The sequence below is a fragment of the Meleagris gallopavo genome, chromosome 4, assembly GCF_905368555.1.
Source record: "Meleagris gallopavo chromosome 4, MGAL_WU_HG_1.1, whole genome shotgun sequence".
In the NCBI taxonomy this organism is placed as follows: domain Eukaryota; kingdom Metazoa; phylum Chordata; class Aves; order Galliformes; family Phasianidae; genus Meleagris; species Meleagris gallopavo.
Genome location: NC_139407.1, coordinates 47,001,747 through 47,023,251, shown reverse-complemented (window position 1 = coordinate 47,023,251; position 21,505 = coordinate 47,001,747). Strand labels below are relative to the sequence as shown.

General features: G+C 35.3%; 1 protein-coding gene across 1 annotated transcript in view; it reads right to left on the bottom strand.

The window, feature by feature from the left end:
* Positions 1–7,431: 7,431 nt before the first annotated feature.
* Positions 7,432–21,505, bottom strand: part of GABRG1 (gamma-aminobutyric acid type A receptor subunit gamma1) — a 52,255-nt gene continuing 38,181 nt past the window's right edge. Inside the window, exons 4-9 of the mRNA XM_010710219.3 lie at positions 19,672–19,892; positions 17,412–17,494; positions 16,045–16,182; positions 15,796–15,948; positions 12,836–13,047; positions 7,432–10,413 (exon numbers count right to left, since the gene is read on the bottom strand). Of these exons, the coding sequence (XP_010708521.2) occupies positions 10,135–10,413; positions 12,836–13,047; positions 15,796–15,948; positions 16,045–16,182; positions 17,412–17,494; positions 19,672–19,892 (1,086 nt within the window). The 3' untranslated portion in view covers positions 7,432–10,134. The remainder of the gene's footprint in view (positions 10,414–12,835; positions 13,048–15,795; positions 15,949–16,044; positions 16,183–17,411; positions 17,495–19,671; positions 19,893–21,505) is intronic.

Below are 21,505 nucleotides of genomic sequence, written 5' to 3'. Positions count from 1 at the left end.
GAACCATATGCCAGAGTGCAAGCACATTTCCTTTCAACACACAAGGACAAGTGCAACATTTATATGAAGATTTAGTAGACATTAACAATCACTGTACAGTCATGAGCTATAAAACCTATTATTCAAATTAACATTAGTCTTCTCTTGCCAAGAGGCTTCTGAGATTTTTTTTCCTAGAAGTTCTTCTAAACCAGTTTTTTTTTTTTCCCCCATAACCTTACTATAGAATTTCTGTTTTCAAAGCCTAGAGCATCTGAGAACCTTCTGATAATGAAGGCCACAAGTACATCCTTTCTGAGCTTGTTCGTATTACTCCCATCATCAGTGTCAAAGGAGTCAAATCAGCTTTTAGCAACGGATGTATTATTTTGCATGAGGTATAACATTGTCAGAAAACCATGGTGAAATGCCTCCATTTGCTTTCATTTCTCCACAGACCTCGTAAAATAAAATAATACAGCAGACAAGATAGAACAAAATACAAGAGCTATATTTGAACATTTTGTAACATACTACGGAAATCTAAATATAGTATTTATTTAAAACAATCAGTGATACCTGGTTCATATGAGTCCCTTGCTTTTGGAATACTTTAAACAAAATAAAATAGAAAGGGCTAAATACTCTCCAAAAGTCAGATCTTAAACTGTATACTGAAAAATAAGGCATCCAAAAACAAAGAGCATACTAAAACATTAAAAAACTATTCAATCTTTTATTTTGGTAGAATTGAATTCTGACAGAGAAGAATCCATCTACTCTGTGAATGCAGTCACAGTAGCTTCCTCAGTACTAAAGAAATTCTTTCCTCAAATTTTCATGTTTAGCTTCAGTGATGCTTATCTACAGTCAGACTAACTATGTTCTCCATTGTTTTTAGTAAAAATGAAACAAATCCACAAAATCCATTAAATAAATCAAATAAAGTAATAATTATTTATAAACTTCTGAATCTCTTCTGCATTTTAACTCTACAAATCTAAAAAAAAAAAAAGAATCCTTTTTATCTCATGAGTAAAAAGCTTCATAAAATGACAGTTGAGGCTTTTTTTTTTTTTTTAGATCTTGCTCTTTAGTCTGCATATGGAAATGTCTTTGCCATTGCCAAAATCATTTCTACTGTGTTCCCAAAGTCTCTGTCACATGTGATTTATACTAGAGCATCATCAGCTTGTTATCTCTGAAGATTTCTGGTTTATTTATGATCATTAATAATGCTGTCAAATATTAAAATGATGATATCAATATTTTGTACTAACCTGGCAGACAGACTTTATCAAAGTGGAGAAACAAATAATGTTCAATTTAATACCTGGAATTGCTTTAGTTTTGGCATTGCACACAAAATACAAAAGTACTTTAAGAGGGACTGGAGAAGTCATGGTTTAATTACATTAAAAGCCTGCGAAGATACCTTGATGTTTCTGGGTAATTTAATATAATAATGAATGATTGCATACCAAGGTTTTTGGAGAGGTACCAAATAACTGAGTAGAACTGTAAATATCAGCACGCTTAAAATATTAGCCCAACTGAGGAGGCTTCTGAAAGGAAAATTGAGAAAGGAGAATAAATCTTTACCAATATGATGTGTTTCATGTATACTCCACAGAGGAACTGCTGAAAGTTATGCAATTTATCTCAATGTTCTTTATTTTTGTTCAGTAAGTTACAAGGGCTTTCATATGTAATTTTACAAGGAATGTTGATTCACAATATTGCAACATTATGCATTGGTTCCAACACGCTGTCAAATCAAACACATGGCTTGAATGTTCAATTAAGCTATTAAAAATTCTAGATTTTTTAAAAACAATATTCTTTTAAAGGAAGCATTAGTAAGGGACAAACAGTGAATCAGAGAAACATAACATGGACTATAGATGTTGGGACAGAGAATTGCAATAAGAGTGTATGTGCAGTTAAATCAGAAAGAATAATGAAACTTCAGTATAATAGACTCACAATATAATAAGTTAATGTGCTATTTTGGAATGGTATTTCTGTAAACTTACTCTTTAGATCAAACACTGTAACATAAACTGTAAAAACAAACAAACAAACAAACAAAAAAACCAACCACCTGCATGTAAAATTTCACTATAGAGAAATATTAATTATAGTGTTATTATTTAATTAATTAGACCCTGAGATTATAAAAAGGCAGTGTATTTTTTCAAGACAGGCATCACCATAAGATTATTGGATTTTGAACTCGGTGTCATTTAAAGGAGAATTTATGTTCTATTGTATTTAAATTGTAAATAAAGGTATAGTAATGCAACGCTTGATATCCATGAAAATTCATGCTGGGAAACAACTGGAAAAACAAAAAATGCTTTGAAGACACAGCAATCATTAAGATTTCACAGATCATAAAAACATAAATAGTTGTATATTTATGCTGGGCCTATGAATATATAGGTGTCCACTTTTACCTGCCTTGGAAATCTGGAAGCATCATGCAGGTCCCTTTATTGTTCCTGTTCCTATATCTTCACTGGGGAAAGGGAAAAACGTGACTGTATCTATTTAAAATAACTCAGACTTTCTTTCTGCAGATTTCACAGGTCCAAAAGGTTCCTATTTCTTGTCTTTGTCAGGAGAAAAAACAATTCAAGGTGAAATAGGTTTCTGAAGTGAAACAGACTCTCCTTCCACCCATGGTAATCAGTTTGGGTTTTAGTATCTAAATATTGAGTTGACAAAAGTAATTCTCCTTAGGGACAGTACTGGTCATTCCTTCTAGCAGTACTAACATTTTCAAGTGACAAATGACAAATTACTCTTAGTGCCACTGTATAGAGACAGTCTGCATACTTAGCTGTGTCCGTAGAAAATTTTTCCAGTATTTACTATCTATACCTTTCACACTTTTCGTTCCTAGCCAAGGAAACTTGAAGAGGAAATCTTTCCTTCGAAGTCAGCAAGACTCAAACCAAGATTATAAACATCATTCTGTGAAACCAGAAATACAAAAGAATTACTTAATACAAAAGAATTACTTCCAGCCTGGATAATCTTTAAGTTTCAGGTAGGCATACAGAGATGTACAGAAAAGCAGCTATTACAAAGAATTATAAAAGAGAGGCCTTACTACTGTGAGCAGACTCCTGTCTCTCTTGATCATGTCAGTGATTGGAACTCAAATCCTGTTGTCAGTGGCAAGCTTGTCCTCATTTACACATGCTCTATGCTTTCTACTCTTCTGATATTCTCTCCTTGACTAAGAAATGGGATGGAGGAAAAGAACTACGTATAATAGTTTCCTGGTCTTACATCCTCTTTGTCTCACTCAGACAGCTCAAATTATGTTGACCTACCACACATAAAATCAGCAGGTAAAGCAAGACTTAGGAAAGAAAAATGAGATTGTATGGCAATTTTACATAAATTTTATTTCTTCCTTAAAATATCATCTTAAGGGCTTTGTATGGGAAAAAAAAAAAAAAAAAAAAAAAAAAAGTAGATTTTCTAGTGGGCAACATCTGCCCATAGATAAAAGGCATAGATCCTCCAGTCTATTACAGTTTTAGATAGCTGCCTAGCTCAAATAGCTCTAACTTCTCACTAACATCATACCAGATCCAAACCAGAATGCACAATTTATCTGTGATCAATTTTGGACACTTTGCCCAGGAGAGCAATCTAAATTCTCCTACTGTATCATACAGGGAACACCTCAGAGCCTTGTAACATTACATCAGCTCCATGAGAATGTACCTGGGCAGAGATAAAGTCCTGTACCTTTCATGTTTTCCTATCATTTTGGAAGTCACAGCTCAGATTCACCTGCTGTAGAAAAGTAGGCAGTTTCAAATCATAGTCTAGCAGGCAGAAATCTCTCATTGTTTTAACAAGAAACTGCTACCAGCATTCTTGTAGAACAGTGGATATACAGGATCCCACCTGATGTGATTATAATCAACCTTCCCACTCCCTGAAGGAGAAAGGGACTCAGTGGTCTAATTCAGGGTCAGGTTTACGTTCCAAAATTTTGTAGCCCTCAAGGGCTACAGCACTTGTAAACACATTGAGTGCTAGCTCTCAGTGTCTTTTAAAATTAATACTCAAACATTTTTATAACCTTTTTTCAAATTTAACCTGATTTTTTATTTTCTATCTAATATGCTATTCAACAGTCACTCAAGATAACTGTCTGTTTCTCATTTAGTCAGTAGTGAATGTACAGGAAATACACTTTAATAGTAATTACACAGAATCACAGAATCGTAGGGGTTGGAAGGGACCTCCAGAGATCATTGAGTCCAACCCCCCTGCCAAAGCAGGTTCCCTACAGCAGATCACACAAACAGGTGTCCAGGCGGGTCTTGAATATCTCCAGAGAAGGAGACTCCACAACCTCCCTGGGCAGCCTGTTCCACTGCTCCATCAGCCTCACCGTAAAGAAGTTCTTGTGCACATTTGTGCGGAACTTCCTATGCTGCAGTTTCTGGCCGTTTCCCCTTGTCCTGTCTCCACACACAGCTGAAAAGAATCTGCCCCCACGCCTTAAATAGACCTGGATCAGGTCCCCTCTCAGCCTTCTTTTCTCAAGGCTAAATAGACCCTATTCACTTAGCCTTTCTTCACAGGGGAGATGCTCCAGGCCCTTCACCATCTTTGTGGCCCTCCGCTAGACTCTTTCCAAGAGATCCCTGTCTTTTTTGTACTGGGGAGCCCAGAACTGGACACAGTACTCCAGATGAGGTCTTACCAGGGCAGAGTAGAGGGGGAGGATCACCTCCCTCGACCTGCTGACCATGCTCTTTTTAGTGCACCCCAGAATGCCATTGGCCTTTTTGGCCACGAGGGCACACTGCTGGCTCATGGCCAACCTGTCGTCCACCAGGACACCCAGGTCCCTCTCTGCAGAGCTCCTCTCCAGCAGGTCATCTCCCAGCCTGTACCGGTGCATGCAATTATTCCTCCCTAGATGCAAGACTCTACACTTGCTTTTGTTAAACCTCATCTGGTTTCTTATAATACAATAATTATGTAGCAGGAAAATCTTGAGCAGTCACAAATACCATTGAGAAATAGATTAACTAAATATAAGTCATTCATAGAATCATAGAATTTCTCAGGTTGGAAAAGACCTTAAAGATCATAGAGTCCAACCACAACCTAACCATACTACCCTAACAACCCTCCACTAAATAATGTCCCAAGCACCACATCCAAATACAGCCAGAGATGGTGACTCAACCACCTCCCTGGGGAGCCTATTCCAGTGCTCAACCACCCTTTCTGTAAAGAAGTGTTTCCTGATATCCAACCTAAACTTACCCTGGTGCAACTTAAGGCCATTTCCCCTTGTCCTGTCACCTGTCACCAGTGAGAAGAGACCAACCGTGCTCTTGCTAAACACCTTTCAGATATTGGAAGAGAGCAATAAGTTCTCCCCTCAGCCTCCTTTTCCCCAGACTAAACAGCCCCAGTTCCGTCAGTCTCTCCTCTTAGGGCATATTCTCCAAGCCCTTCACAAGCCTTGCTGCTCTTCTTTGGACCTGCTCCAGCACCTCAATGTCCTTTCTGTACTGAGGTGCCCAAAGCTGATCACAGTTCTTGAAGTGAGGCCTCACCAATGCCGAGTACAGGGGCAGGATGACTTCCCTAGTCAGATCCATAGAACTGGATTCTGGAATCACCTCCATCCCAATTTTTTTTTCCCCACTATCTTCACAGCAGTTCTCAACTGAATGAAATACGTCCATCACAAGAAGTCATCCTTTCTGCCTCCATCTACAAGCTTCAACCACTTGTCTTGGAGGAGAACAAATGATCGAGTGTATCAGCAATCAGATGAGCCTATCCATCTGACTGAAATATTAACATAGGGAAAAGTACAATAAAACATATTTTTTCAAGTTTGGCTCATCTAAAACAAGGCTTTACAATTGCTTTTGCTGGCACAAGTGAGACAGAAGAGACCACTGAAGAACAGATTGATCATTTCTTGACTTAAACCACTTGGGAAACAAGCTTCTGCTCTGAAAAAATGGATAGGTCTTTTCTACACCCTGCCTAACATTTTGTCTTTCTCAGTGAGACAGTCTTCCCTGTGCCTTGTTCAGAGGGCCACATGGACTTTCACTGAGTTTTTTCAGAAATAAAAGCATAGTTGTTCTTTCTAATTCCTGGTTTCAGATTCTAATAAGCTGTAGTCTTGCTGAGGAATTCTATTTTGATTACTATTTTCAGTACTATAGTCACCACAAAATACAATTATACTTAAGAAAAAATGAAATGATGAACACTTAATATAACTGAGGAGAACTGCAATGACTTTAAAACAAAATTATAAAAATGATTTTTTTTAATGTAAATTGCATGTATTTGCATTAATCCTCAGTTATGTGGAAACAGTAAACAGAAATGGTGATTGATAAAATTAAATAAAATATATCTTACATTATGCAGATAAATATTGAAATCCAGACTCCTGTTGGGCTTTCAATTGAAAGGCCAAGGGTGCTTACAGATTGCAGAGTTCAGATACCAATTTTAAACAAATCCTTTACTAGCATATTAAATAAATCACAAAATTATAAGAACTCTGTTGGAGGTGATTCTCCTTCAAAGTCTTACACAAACGTGTGTATCTGAATGCCAGAAAACTGGATAAGGTTAAAGCCTTTGAAGCACATCAGTGTGTGAATATAAAATATGCTACCCAGAGCTCATGCTTTGGTTGCACCGCCACTGTTAGTACATTAAGCAGATGCACTCAGACACATAAGACATGCACTGAAAATCAGTGAGAACAGTCATAGACAAAAACTTACCAAAAACAACACACTGAGCTGTACTCACTACTAAAACAGACAAGTGGGGAACACAAAAATAGAAATATCAAGGAAACAACTTCTTTTTTTTTTTTTTTTTTTTTAAGAATACATTTCAGGAGATGCTGGCAATTTGTGCAGTATAAAATTTCTCCAGACTTGTTTCTCCCCTCTCTACCTTTCTGGAAATTTTTCCTCTATGTCCTTTTCTTTCAATGAGAAAATATTTTACTGAAGAGGCTCTGGTTCCCATCCTTGATGCTCAATCATTTGAGCTACTGAACACCCATTACTGAAATTAATGTAAATTAAGCATGCGTTAATGGCATCAATTCAGGATAAGATCAGTCTCTATGACATGACATAAACACATGCGTTTCTGAATTCTAGCTGTATTACAATATTGACTAGGAATAGGTTTAAGGACGTCCTTAACACAGTAGTGGTCAGAATAATATGACCCAAATATTGTAATCCCAGTTATCAGTAAATGAAATTTTATTCAAGTAGGTTTGAAAAATGGTTGCAGCATCCAAGCCTAAGTAACCACAGTCTCTGTTTCTTGCTTTTTTTTTTTTTTTTTTAAATCACTTTGATTTCTTGGAATTGTTTACCTGCAGACTACAAAGAAAACACATAGGACTAAAACAGCACATTTATTACATGCCAAGTTACAGTTCACTGCATTCCCATTTCAATTTGCACTCACAATACTATGGGAAAGTGAAATGATATAATCAGAAACAAATGAAATACAAAGAAAAGTTTATCAACAGACAGAAGCAAGTTTATCTCTAAACTAAACAGCCACAACATTCAATACCTTTAATAATCTAATACATTGTTTAATAGAAATTTGTGATGAAAGACTTCTTATCCATCCCTTGCCAATTTGGGATATTTTCTGTTTTCCAGTTAAATCATTGGAGGCTGATTGGTAACTGACAACCAGATGAATAGAAAGAACTAACTGGATGTGCTGTGAAATTTGTATTTCCCTTGTAAAGTGCCAAGCTCTTTCAAATTCCCTTTGTTTAAAGGTGAATTAATGAAAGTCAGGAGCTCAAAAAAATTGGATCCTGTATTGCGTAGCAAGTAGATTGCCTTTCAAGTACACTGCCTTTCAAGTACACATTCAACATACTGCTACTGAAGCCACCTTCATCCTTCCTACAAAGGAATGTGTTTAGTGTGCTGTCAAAAAGCATCACACTGCGCTACGGAATTAAAACTGGCATATTTCCATTGTACTGAACATTTTCTGAAAATGAGACTATAAAGAAACAATAAGTTATTGCATCAGCATTGTTAGTGTTGTTGCACTTCTACTCTCAGACTAACAGTCAGAAGAAGTTGCTGCTCAGCAAGGTCATGCAACAAATAACATCTGCCAACCTCAACAGCAGACATTCAGACTCTCTCAACCACTTTCATATTTTGTTTGCTAAATAATGAAATAAAGCTTGCATTAAAATGGGATCTTCTCAGTAACACTTGCCTCCAGAATCACTGCAGATAATTTTGCATTCTTTATTAAACTTTGGAACTGAACAGTGCAGCAACATTTCACTTTTGTCATATCTTTTTATGTTTGTATCAATTTATATATGATAATACTCTAGTTCTTTTTCTGAGAAAAAAATCAGGAGGGAGCACATTTAACAGAAATAATTTGTGTGTGAGAGTGTATGTGGGGAGGGTGTACTTCCACGTATCATTTTCTATCATTAACCATTAATCATATATTTATCTCCAAACATCTTCATCTACAGCCAAATTTTAATCCCATTAATCCTCTTTAAAGATCTGTAAGGTCTTCTGTGTAATTCTGACTTTTAGTTAACACATATCTTAATTTTACAGGGATTTTTGCAAGCTCACTTGAGACTGGTTTCTTTCTGAGGAAGGAGGAAAGATCACATTTTTCCACAAAAATAGAAATGAGATACTAAATGCTGCAAGTCAGCAATAGTCAACACAGAGAAGTCCACCCAGAAAGACTACTACTACCAAAATATTCCTACCAAAGCAAACAGGAACTCTCATTACAGACTGGAGAAACAATTCTATGTTTTTGAGGGGATATATCCCATTATGGAGGAAGATCTGCAATACATAGGAATTATTGCGTGATCCCTGTAAAAGGGCTTTTCCTTTAGAAATATACTACTTTTTTTTTTTTTTTTTTTCTGATGGAATTGTATATGTCAAGGAGGTAATTATACAGCAATCCAGAACACAGTATCAGTAAATCTGACTTGACTTGGTTCAATGAGTAACATACGCAGTAACAAGCAGAACATACAAAACTGTACTGTATGCAAAGCATACCAGGTCACAAATTTTACCCTTAGGGATGGAGATTTAGCACAGTGGATTTTAACACAAGCCTGTAGCACTGTCAAAGGATTCTTCCTAATTCTGATGATACAAAGTCTGTTGAGCATAATTCCTTCTCTGTCCCTGAGTATGAATTAGACAAAGGAGAGGGAAATGGAGAGGATGTGAAAAGATTATCTGAATGGCCATAATCAATTATCCAACATTTGGCTTCCATGAAATTAGAGCAATGGCAAATAGGTAGGAATTTTTAAAGTTGTAGCCTTCTTGGAGAACTTTGAGGAACACACCACAGTGATATAACAGCAGATGGAGCACAGACATAAATGTCATAAATGTCATAATCAAAGGCTGAAAGCCAAAAGCTTACATCAATAGCCAGGATAAGACAAGCTCAGAAATACCTCTGTGGGCTTTTTGGTGATAAAACCATTTGTTGCTCTCATCTCTGCACTTTGTGTAAATATGAATGAGATTAACTATGATATCATTCTTTTTAACATACTGCAGAGAGTAAAAGTCTAGTTGAAAAATAGAAGTGTTTTTAACTTTTATCAGCTATTTAAAAATCAAGAATTAATAAAAATTATCATCTTATACATGAAATGGATGAGAATAACTAGTCCCATTTTATTAAGGCTTTCTATGTTAAACTGTAAGAGATGCTACAAAATTTATCAGTATTGTCATTTAGAATTAAAATTTAAAGATTTGACTGTCCAGTTCAACAACTTAGTCTCTCATCTGTGTATTTTGTTAGACCTGGACAAAAGTAGCTGTGTGTATAGATAAGTTAAATTTTAAGAGTTAATTTTTCAATTTTCATGTCAAAATACTGATATCATTTCTATTGTTAATCACAAGAGGGAGACTATATCAACATCTTGTTTCAAATTTTAAAAATATCTAATTTTAGTAATTTTAGATCAGATCTAAACTTTGACCATTCTCTGAAAAACATTAATGTCTGTTCAGTTCTTTTCTGAGTTTGTCTAGCCAGTAAAATTTATAGATAAAGATACCCAATCCAATAAACGAGATTAAACAATGCAAAGGCAGTTGGAAAGAAGATTCGAGAATAGGAGTCAATTTTTGCAACACGAATGTGTATTCTTCCTTCTCTCCAAGATCCTGTGCGGCAGTCTTCAAAACAACAAAAGAAGCTAGCACAGTCTTTCCCTTCTAGGCACTCATATCCATAATCATCATCACGTTCAGGGAGATGATTAATGTTATTAATTGAAATTAGTGTTGATCCAGGTCGAACAGCAATTGCAGATGGTTTCTTAAGAAAAAAAAAGAAAAAAAAGGAAAAACGTGTTTTTGTTTTACCTTCAAATTAAATAATCCCATACAATTCCACAGCAAGGGCCAATGTAAGCAGATTCTTCAGTACAATATACAGAAATTCAAATGTTAGAGGAAAATAACATGAGGAGTTTTGCAAATTCTGAACTAGTCTATGCAATTAGCTCATGCGGGCAGAAGATCATGAATGCTTCCCACCTGCCATGGTGAAAACTGGGTTGTGCTGGAGATTGGGAATACTAGATAATTAGTTATACAGACAGGGTTAGATGATCCCATCTACATGACACAAAAGAACATTTTGAAGTAAGTCAAAGCTTGACAATTGGGTCATAAATAAGTGTTTAGGAAGGATATAATTATCACTACCAAGGGAATGATAGCTTTCCCATCATTTGGAATCTGTAGTATCAGATTGGATGTTTTTCTAGAAAATAAAATTTCACTAAGGCAAGCTAGTGGCATTAGGACAAAATCTCTGGTGAAGTTTTAGAGACTGATCCACAGGCCCTACACAGGCCTAACCCTCTGAGGGTAAATCGCTAAACAATATGCCCAGCCCATACATTAATACATAAAACACCTTAGGAGAATGCCATGAAAGTCAGTAAAAATCATTATTTTAGCTCTTAATTCTTGCTTCTACATTCCATGTGCGTAACAACCTCCTGAAATTCAGTTCAAACTGATTGAAATAGGTGCTAACGTTCATAAATAATTTTCACAGAAATATTTTGGGTTCGTTATTGCCTAGTACATAAACTACTTGCTTTCACCTTTCTCATGACTTTTTGCCTTCCCTTTTCCTGCATTATCACTGCCCATCTTTCCTCCTTTTATTATTTTGTTTCTTTGTGGATCTTTATACATCATCCCTGTTTTCCCAAGTATTCAAAAATATATTCTGTTTCCTTATTTATCCTTGTTTTAAATTCTAAACCCCAGAGCCTTTTTAGACTACTCTATTATCCTCTTGTACTATCATTTTTCCAGTCCCTTTTCACCTTTGACATCTTTTCTAAAATTTTCAGACTAAAATATGGTAGTTACATTAATACTACTCTTACATTTTCTCCTCTCTTTTCTTGAATCTCCATATTTTGCCATGTAATGAATAAAAACATTTAGAAATGATGCAGTCAGAGGAAGTAAGGAAGTGAGTTTACAGTGAAATAATTAACAAATCTTGCTACTGGAGTTTAGAAAATAATTTCTCATATAATTATACATGATAGACAAAGAAAAATATATAAAAAGCAAGAAGCCATATCATTTCAATCCTTGTATGTTTTAGGGACCAGTTGTCCCACTTCTAGGGAATTACTTTGACCAGTATGCAGATCTCTAGTAAAGGAATAACTTTATTCCTGTGGGGAAATTTACCACCAAATCTTGAGGAGATGGTGTTACAGCTGTGCAGTATCCACCATATTTTTTAATAGTCTAACTTCCTTTAATAAGTATTTTTACCAGAGGAAAATTCACACACTCTGCTGTTTCAACACTTCTTAGACATGATGACCTAGGGAGTTAATTATCGTCCTAAAGGGCCTCATTATTCTTTTCAGTCATGATAAAATACTGACAATACTAACAGCTGCTGTATTTGAGACATTACAAACAGGTCTTGTTTTTACATAACATAAAATTTCAGATGAAATTTGTTTTGAATTTACAAACTCATTGCTTTTAAGTAGATGCCTATTTGTTATTTTATTTCATCATCTGCTTGATTGTATATTGGCAACATTCAGCCCTCACCCAGGAAAGTCAACTAATATGATTTAATTATACAACTTCTTAGTTGATGAAATGATCTGGAAAAAGGGCTTTACAGCATTGGTCCTTCCTCTTATTCTTTCCCAAAGAAGATTACTATCAAGCCTCTAGTTTTCCAATGAAAAACCTATTTAACGCCTTTTTCTAAATGCTTTAATAATATAAACATGAATTTTAAATATTCATGCTGACAGATTCTTCAGAAATTCCAGTATTCTTACTGCATGTAGAGAAAATCTCTTAGATGGAATATTTATTCCTAGGATTTGTGAGGATTCATACCATACAAAGCTCAAATTGTGAACAAAGGAGGATCATTTTACTAGAAACATTAGAGCAAACGAACAAAAAAGATTTTTCAGAAACATTAAGCCCAAATAGTACTACCTTTACTGACACATGCTCCACAAACAGCTCAAGAAGCACCAAGGGCTTGGGAACAGCATGGAAAATTATCTATAAAGACTCTCTAAATTAGGCTCATATATTTTAATTCACTTATGAATGTAATGATCCAGAAATTTTGCAAGTTAATAGTCTTACAGAAAGTGAATATAAACTCCCAACCAATAAAGAACAAATTTCATGTTTTTGGTTCTTAATCATTTGACTAAACTTACTGATGGCTTAGGTTTTGCCTTCTTATCTTTTCCTTTGTCCCCTTTCCTGTTGCTAGTAAAGTAATGCAAGGTGCCATATTCCATCAAGGCAGCAAACACAAAAATGAAGCAAACTGAGACAAAAAGATCCATTGCTGTCACATAGGAGACTTTTGGAAGTGACTTCCTGGCAATTGTGCTCAATGTTGTCATGGTCAGCACCGTTGTAATACCTATTTAACAAGGAAAGTAGGAGACAGAGGGGGAAAAGGAGAGTATATTAATAATTCAAACATATTTTCACAGACAAAAAAAATCCTCATTAGTCAATAGCTCATTCATAAGGCATACAAGAACTGAGGCACAACAGAATTCACTTTAGATCACATCCACAGACAGCAGTGCTATTGCAAGAAGCCATCCCTATGGATCCAGAGGCCACTGTTAGATCATACAGAAGGTGGCTGGTTGTGTAACCCAGCATGGGGTGCGTCCCTGGGCTGCTGGCAAGCTTCAGGAAGCTCAAGAAGTGAAGTTGTCCATCATGACATCTTTGTAAACACCAACTTGTTAGGTAGCTACCTACTGTAGGAAGCTATGCTGTGGGGTTGGACTAGATGGCCTTCAGAGGTTCCTTCCTGCCTTATAATTCTGTGACTGTGACACATTAAGTTTAACACTTTAGTTTAAATTCCTTTAATTTTCAGCACACCCTGAAGAAATCAAGACACTGATAAAGTTTTTGTAATTTTATAAAACTTTTAAAGAAAGCATACATACAACAGATACAATAGACAAACTGGCACAAATAAACACATACATTTTATAAACAGATAAAAGACCTCTGGCTCTTGAAAGTTTAAAATATACGAAACCACACAAACAGAAAAAGATTTATTATATATAAATAACTTTAAAAACTAATTTTAAAAGTATTAGAAAAAGGAATAATTTTCTCAACTCTTTGCTTATGACACGTAGTAGGTCAAATTAAATGAATTTCATGGCCTTTCGTGTCTCATTCTCTAAATTATTAAATATATTTTTAATGTTGTGCCTTAATTCACATACAAGTTAATTAAATGAACAAGCTGGCCTTATTGGCATCATGTTTAGTGTCTTAACTGTACCACTCTTCACTGGTTTAATATTTAGAAGATGTTAATGCTTCCTTCTTGTAAGCTATGCTGTAGGCTTTTTTTCCTAGTAGTTCAAAATTAGGATGTGACCTTTCCTTTGGAGTGCAATACTTGAACACAAAAATAATAATTTTACTTATATGTCTAGGCTTACTGGAAAAAAAAAAGTGAAGTGTGACAATAGTCTATGGCTATGTCTTTCCAGTCAAAGCATGGAATCGGGAGTTGCTATTAGCTTATAGTACAGTAGGAAAACACTGGTGATTTTGCAACAGATTTCTCAAAGAAACTAAGAAAAAGGGCATGCAGATAATCACAGAGTTTTTTTAAATGCTTTTCTCCCACTAGATCCTTTTGAGAATCACTTAGGTATTTCTTTGCATACTCAGATATTAAAATGCATTTAATCACCTTATACATTGGAAAGCCAATCTACCAGGATCCTTCAACATGCACGCAAGAAAAATTATCAAGAATTTTCAGTATACCAGGCTTCAACACAGTCTCCAGGTTGGAGGTGATACCCACCGTACTGAATTCTGTTCCAAGAAAAGGAAAGATGACATGGACTTTCCCAGTCCTCTTTATTTTGTAGATGGGAGAAAAACTTGAATTAACACAACTTCTAGCTTAAATTAATGTTGGCTTTCTTCTCTTAATCTCTCAGTCTTTCCCCCATCCTCTAAAATCACATCTTTTTGACTGGTAAATTCTTTTTTCTGTACTAGAAAATCTGCATGTGAGAATAGTTACCCTATAATTTGCCAAACACTGACTTTTGAGCATTTACACATAAAAAAATCAGAAAACTGTCACTACTACTCTGAGAGTTGATTGTGTGCATCCTATGCCCTTCACACGTCTCTATCTGACACTTCGCCAAGGCAATACATGATTCCCAAGTGGTCAAACATAGGAGGCCAGAGCCACAGTAATCAGGTCAGCCAAGTTTGACAGTAACACTGAATTATAGAACAGAAGAACTTGCAAGATTAAAATAATATCTGTAATAAAAACAAGGTCCTGAAGGACAGCAATTTAAGCTTTTATAAGTTACATGCCTAACTCCTTGAAGTTCAACTTCAGTTGCAAATATTCTTTCTTGTCCTTAAAAGAGCAAAATAATTTACTTCATTTAAAAAAAAAAAGGCACAAACAAAAATCACACTAAAATTTTAAAGCAACAGTAACAGAACAAAAACAATACACATCTTCATAATTTTCCCCTGTGTAGTATGCTCCATAATGCTAAGTGAAGTTTAATCATACTTCTCAGACTAATCATTGCCATATTGCCATCCCTGGAGATGACAGAAATATAACATAGAAGAAAAAATATAAATATTTACGTAAGAAATAGTGAATCCACAAGGCTTGGATCACAGAATCCTTAAAGTTGGAAGAGATCTTTAAAGGTCATCTAGACCAACATCCCTGCAAGGAACAGGGAAATCCACAGCTAGATCCAGTTTCCCAGACCCCTGTCCAGCCTGGCCTTGAAATGCTCCAGGGATGAGGCATCCACCACATCTCTGGGCAACCTATTCCAGTGCCTCATCACTCTTGCTGTAAATCTTACCTAAACCTACTCTCTTTAAGCATGAAAATTTTCCCCTTGTCTTATATCACCACAGAAGCCTAAGATTTCCAGGCTCCTATTATAAACACTCCCTCCCTTAAATTCTCTTGTGACACCACAGCATGATTCTCCTACTCTTAACCTAGTAACTCAATAGAAAGGATGACCAATGGTCACAATCATTTAATTCAATTAATCCAGTGCTCACTGCAAATTTGTATTCCTGTTCCAGAACCCTCAAGGGTGACAACAAGCATCCTTACCCAGAGATGTCCTTGCAGGAACTGCATCCTTGTTAATCCAAAATGACACCCATGAAAGAACAACTGTGAGTATACAAGGAATGTACGTCTGGATAGTAAAATATCCCATACGTCTGCTGAGATCAAAGAAGATTGTCATAATAATATAATCACCTATGAATTAAGAAAACAATAATAATCTTGGATTATATCTGTTAGTTTTGTTGCACATAGATAATAAATGCCAAAATGCATAACACTTTGCCTTACCAGATAGGGTATGAGAAATCTCAGTTGTATTTCGCAGCCCTACAAACGCAAATTGGTACAATCTCCAGTATTTCGGATCTGCCACTTCAACAGAGGTTTTCTTCCATTTGTATTCAATTTCATTTCTGGGATATCCATCTAGAATAAAACAACAAATCAAGACTCTAGCCACAGCAAATTTCAAAGCATATATTGTGATCTCTGAAGTTGTTTGGAAATGAAACAATGGCTGTATATAAAGGGAATCGCAGAGCAAGAAAATCTATAATCCACTGTATCTATCTAAAATTTAATAGCAAAATAACTAGCCTCAATTTTAAGCCTCACTGTTAAGATCAGCCTAAAGTTTTGTAAATACAATTGTTTAGGAAATATCTGCACAATATTCTAGAATTAAGAATGAAAAAACAACTCAGAATCACCACTATGCATTAATGCGTGAATGCAATATACTTTAGCTTTAAAAAAAACACAAAGAGCTTAAAAGTACATATACTTCCGAGTATACAATATGACAAAATTTCTATTCCTCAGTATGGATTTTTGTGACCCGATTCATTGTTCAGTAATCCATCTGGAATTACAGCCTTCTTGATTTTTGTGTGCCTCACATGTTGAACCACATTATCTAGCACAAAAACAGGAATGAAATCAAGTAAAGCTCACTTGTATTTAATTGACAGACCTACGAAAGTTCATTTAGCATTCAGGAAGGAAGCATTAAATAAAATATTCATTTAAGAAGATTCACTCAAGTTTGATTTCATTGCCTTTTAGGTTTCACATTTAAGAATAAATTGTTTAGCTATGTTCAGTTGGTTTGGGATTCTTTTGCTAGCAAAAGCACAATACTCTTAGGAACAGTATTTTATTTTTAATATATTAAAAAAAATAAGCCTGAAAGTTATGTTTCTTGCTTGCAAAAATACATCCCACTGAAAGGAGAAGGCATGTTCATACTGAGCATTTACAAGATCAAGCTGAAGAAGGCAGATCTTAATTTTCCTCATAGTATAACACATGGAACCAATTCAAAGCTGGCAAGTCTGACAGGCATAAAAAATAAAGTTCTTCCAAGGCAATAGATTCCTAAGATTCCTATTAACTGGAATGAGTGTTGCATCACGCCCCTTAGCAATACAATGGTTTTTAAAGTTGCAACTAAATGAAATGCATGTAATTCAACTCATTCATTATTGCATTTAATTATGCAATAAATAACGCAATAAATCAAAGCAAAATATAAATAGATCTTTTCCTTCACTTCAAGGCTTCAAAAAGTAATTACTTGCTCTCTTGTTGCTGTATTTTAAGGAAATTTAAAGCCTGGTTGTAAAGAGAAAAAAAAAACAAAGCATTGTACTTACAGCTTGAAAATTCCAGTGGACAGGAGTGCTCATCCATAGGAAAGTTATGAAGCTGAAGATAACACTCAGCATTAATTGTCAGTCTAATTAGAAAATAAGAACAAAATAAAGATTATATTCATGCATCTAGACACTTCAGACTAGATAATAAACACATGCACAGAAATCAGTTTTGCCAATTAATGGATGTTATGCATATCCAATTGTGTATCAGCAAAGGGTATCCAACGTCATCTCCACAGAACAAAATTATCAAATGCAACCTGATGACTTGTGTCATTTCAATTGCCATATCAAGTCATTTAAAAAAATGCTAATTGATTGGTAATCTCTTAATTTTCTACCAGAAAAAGTAAAAGGGAAAGGTTAAAGGCAGGACAAGGAGGGAAGACAAACACAGCAATAAAATTAAGTTTTTTAAAGAATGTTTTGCAAAGTCTCATGGCATTTGACATCCTTATATCTGATGGCTATATACGAACTTATATAAATATATATGCATCCATATATATACATAAATGGTAACATGAGGCCTGCTCTATATTTGTGTAAGAAGAAAAACAATGAAGAACAATCTTGACATTTCTGCTCATTCAATGTCTAATATCAAACAGATCTTTCAAGTAGATAGCATATATTTTAGAAAAAGTCTAGAACTAGTCTAGCATTTAAATAACAGAAAAAATCAGTTGTATCTTTTGAAAATACTATCACAGACTTCCAAAGTGTTTCTAAACAAGGTGGATTTTAAAGAAAACTGTAGTTCTCGCCATACATTGGGAAAGAAAAAAAGCCCCAAGTCCAAGCAAGACACTTGCATCCTTCTGGGAGTGCCCTTCAAATTTTCCAAATTTCCAAATTTCCCAATATATGCACATATTGTCTTAGTTTTCCATTTTCAATCTTTGGATGGTCAAACTCTTAAAGAAAAAGAAAACAAAGCCTAGCTTTTATTATAGGCGGTGCAACCAGATTTGGAATCTCTGATGAGTGCAATAGAAAAATCAAGGTCTAACCTCACAATAGACTCAGCGGGCCTACTGAGCGTACTGAACCTACTGAGCAGCTGAACATAAAAGAATCATCATGTCTTCTCCCTCAAGTAACAATGGGGAAAGAGTGGTAGTACATAGGAACCAAAGAACTTGGAGCACTGTCAAATCCAGTTATTTTTTCTTCAGTCACCAACATATGAACTCAGTGTTATTCCAATATGAACTCTGAATGTTATTCCACCTTAGGCTGAATTCAGATCATATCTTCATCTACACAGATGTTTGCATGTTGCAGTGCCAGGTGAATATCCAGTTTTGCTGTTTCATTTCCAGCTCACTGCAATTCAAAGCTGAAACTTCAGCACAATAATTCTTAGTTATTCTGTTGAGAGAGCATCACACTGCTCATACAGTGCTACTAGTCTGTAGATGAAAGCAGTGTAAGTAACTAAATGTAAGTAACTAAAAAGTTGCTACTGTTTGATTTTTTAAAAAGGTCAGATATATGTCATCTTTTGCACATGCTACTTGTCTATCAGCTTCTAATTTATTTCAAGATTTCTTAGATGTGCTTAATAAGAAAAACTGAAAGATTATCCTAAAATGCTTTCTGTAGACTACAGCTATTCAAGAACTGTTTGTTAAGTGACTCAGAGATCAGTGCAGATAGCCTAGATGGTATATTTAAAATTAACCCAAGCATCCGTCATTTGCCAAGCAGAATTACTACCAACATGTTTGCTCAAGCCTAATTTGGAGGAACAGATTTGTAGATTTTAATAACTTGTAAGAGTAAACATGGAAAGTAGTATATGCAGAACTTGGACCTTAGCTTTAATCAAGCTCTTTTATTATTTTTATTGCTTGAAGTATTCCTCTTTTACTTACAGAATATAATTTGGTGAAAATTAGACAATTAACTGCTTAAAATAGAAAGTCTTTGAAACAATTTATGACTCGGGTTTGTGACATCTTAGTTACAGAATACAACTCCGTTGGTATTTTTTTCCTTAAACCTTGTTTATGCCTAAAAAGGGATTAAAATTTGCTACTGTATTTAATCAGTATTCTGGGCAATATATTTCAATATTTCAATAATATTTATTTAATACTTTTCATTATCAAATCATTTTTTTCCATCTTAGCAAACTCTCTGCAAACTCCTGTGGTCAACAACAAAGGAAATTTCAGATACTCGATTCATATTTATTTTTGTATTCACACATACCACTTCTATCTTTTCTACTTAGTTAATAAGGACCCACCTTAGAGTGTATAATACTCTTCCATCACTCCAGATTCGAAGTAAGCGATTTGGAGTTGTAATCCAGTGGGCATCAGATTTCCTTGAGTTCCGGAAGAAAGTGTCTGGAATCCAAATTTTTCCAACCATATTGCTATTAAGCATAAGGACTTTCATTGAGCTGTTAAATTTCAGACGACTGTCATACCAAGTCTGGGCAAATATAATATCTATGGTGTATTCCTAAAAACAGAGAAGCAATATCTATGTACACATTTACCAAAGCCTGCAAGCCAGAAATTTTCAACTCAGGTATAAATCAAAGGCTATCTCTTCTATTCTCTTTATTATTATTTATATTGCACTCAGCAGCCTGTAGTAGACTAAGGAAAGGCACATATAGCCTTCTGCCTCTATCTCCACTCTCCTGAGACATGCTGTTTAGCCGAAGAGGAGGCCTGATAGGATCTTGTTGTAACTTTGCAGTCCTCACACAATCACACTGGGGGAAATAGACGCAGATTTAACAACCTTCGTTCTTCTAGGCTAGGCCAAGTTTCTAGAGACATAGATTTATCATCTCTTCAAAAGCAAATAAAATTCATTTCTTATATTTTCCCCCTTGAATTTCACAACATGCATCTGTAGATCCTTCAAGAAAGCTATAATCATCTTCAACATTGCCCATCTGTATTTTGACAAAAATGAAACACACCCACTGACTAAATTTCAGACTTTGAAAAATTCATGTATATGCAAGAAGTAAATATCACTGCTTGCAGAAATAACTTGACCATCAACCTCACATATTCACCGGAAAGTACACAAAAGTATACACAGTCAGAAGGGAAATTTCCCTAATGCAATTTCACTTCACTTATTAGAGGCTGAGGAAAATTATTTTCTGATACAAAGTCAGTATATTCCTCAGTATATTTCATGGTCAAAATAGTGGCAAATCAAAGATTTTAATGAGACCGTTAAAGACAAAGGAGTTAAACACTGAAAAACAATATTTCATCTCATCTGCAAAGAATCCAACATTTGTTGCTCAGTATAGGAGCAAAATAAGGGAGCAAAGCAGCAAACTAAACTCTGTAGCATTTGTCTCAGCTCCGGATCATGACTGATGTTAAGAGAAACAGCCACTCTGTATGGTGGCAGATCTCTCCTACATGGCTATCACATGAAACCTCCTATGAGCAACTCAGTATCTTCTCTGAGAACTCAGTCCACAGGGAAAAAAAAAAAATCACTGAAGGCCAGACTTACACACCTTGCATTGGTTGCTCCCTGTCACCTGTGAGGGGAGAAGAGAGAGGGAGACAGTGCTGGTGTGAGCCAAAGGATGCATTACTAGTTAATTTGGACAATAAAAATGCACACTGCAGATAGCCAATTCTGACTTTTAATGCAATTAATGTAGATGCAATGAAATTAGAATGCAATTAAAGTAAAAGGGTTTGCTGATTGGATTAGTGTTTATTGCTCATTTTATTTTTAAATAGCCACAGTATGCAGCTATATGAGTTATAGGTACCTCTCTCATTTCTGCAAATATTAGCAGCTATCTCCCAGGAAATTTGTGAAATTTCCATCCTTCAGAAGTGCAAAGGCAGATATACCAGGACTGCTTAAATCTCTCTCCATTTTCTCACTTATCTGGGTGTGAAAAGAAAAGATATGGAATATAATAGATATGCAAGAGTAAGGCTTGCCTCTGCTCTCTCTTTCACACAAACTATCATAACTCAATGACTTGCAAAGAAAATATAGTGGGTGTATCAGGCAAACAGCAGTAAGACAAGGGAACAAAAGGACTAATCAAAAATGCATCCTGGAGATAACTTCATTCT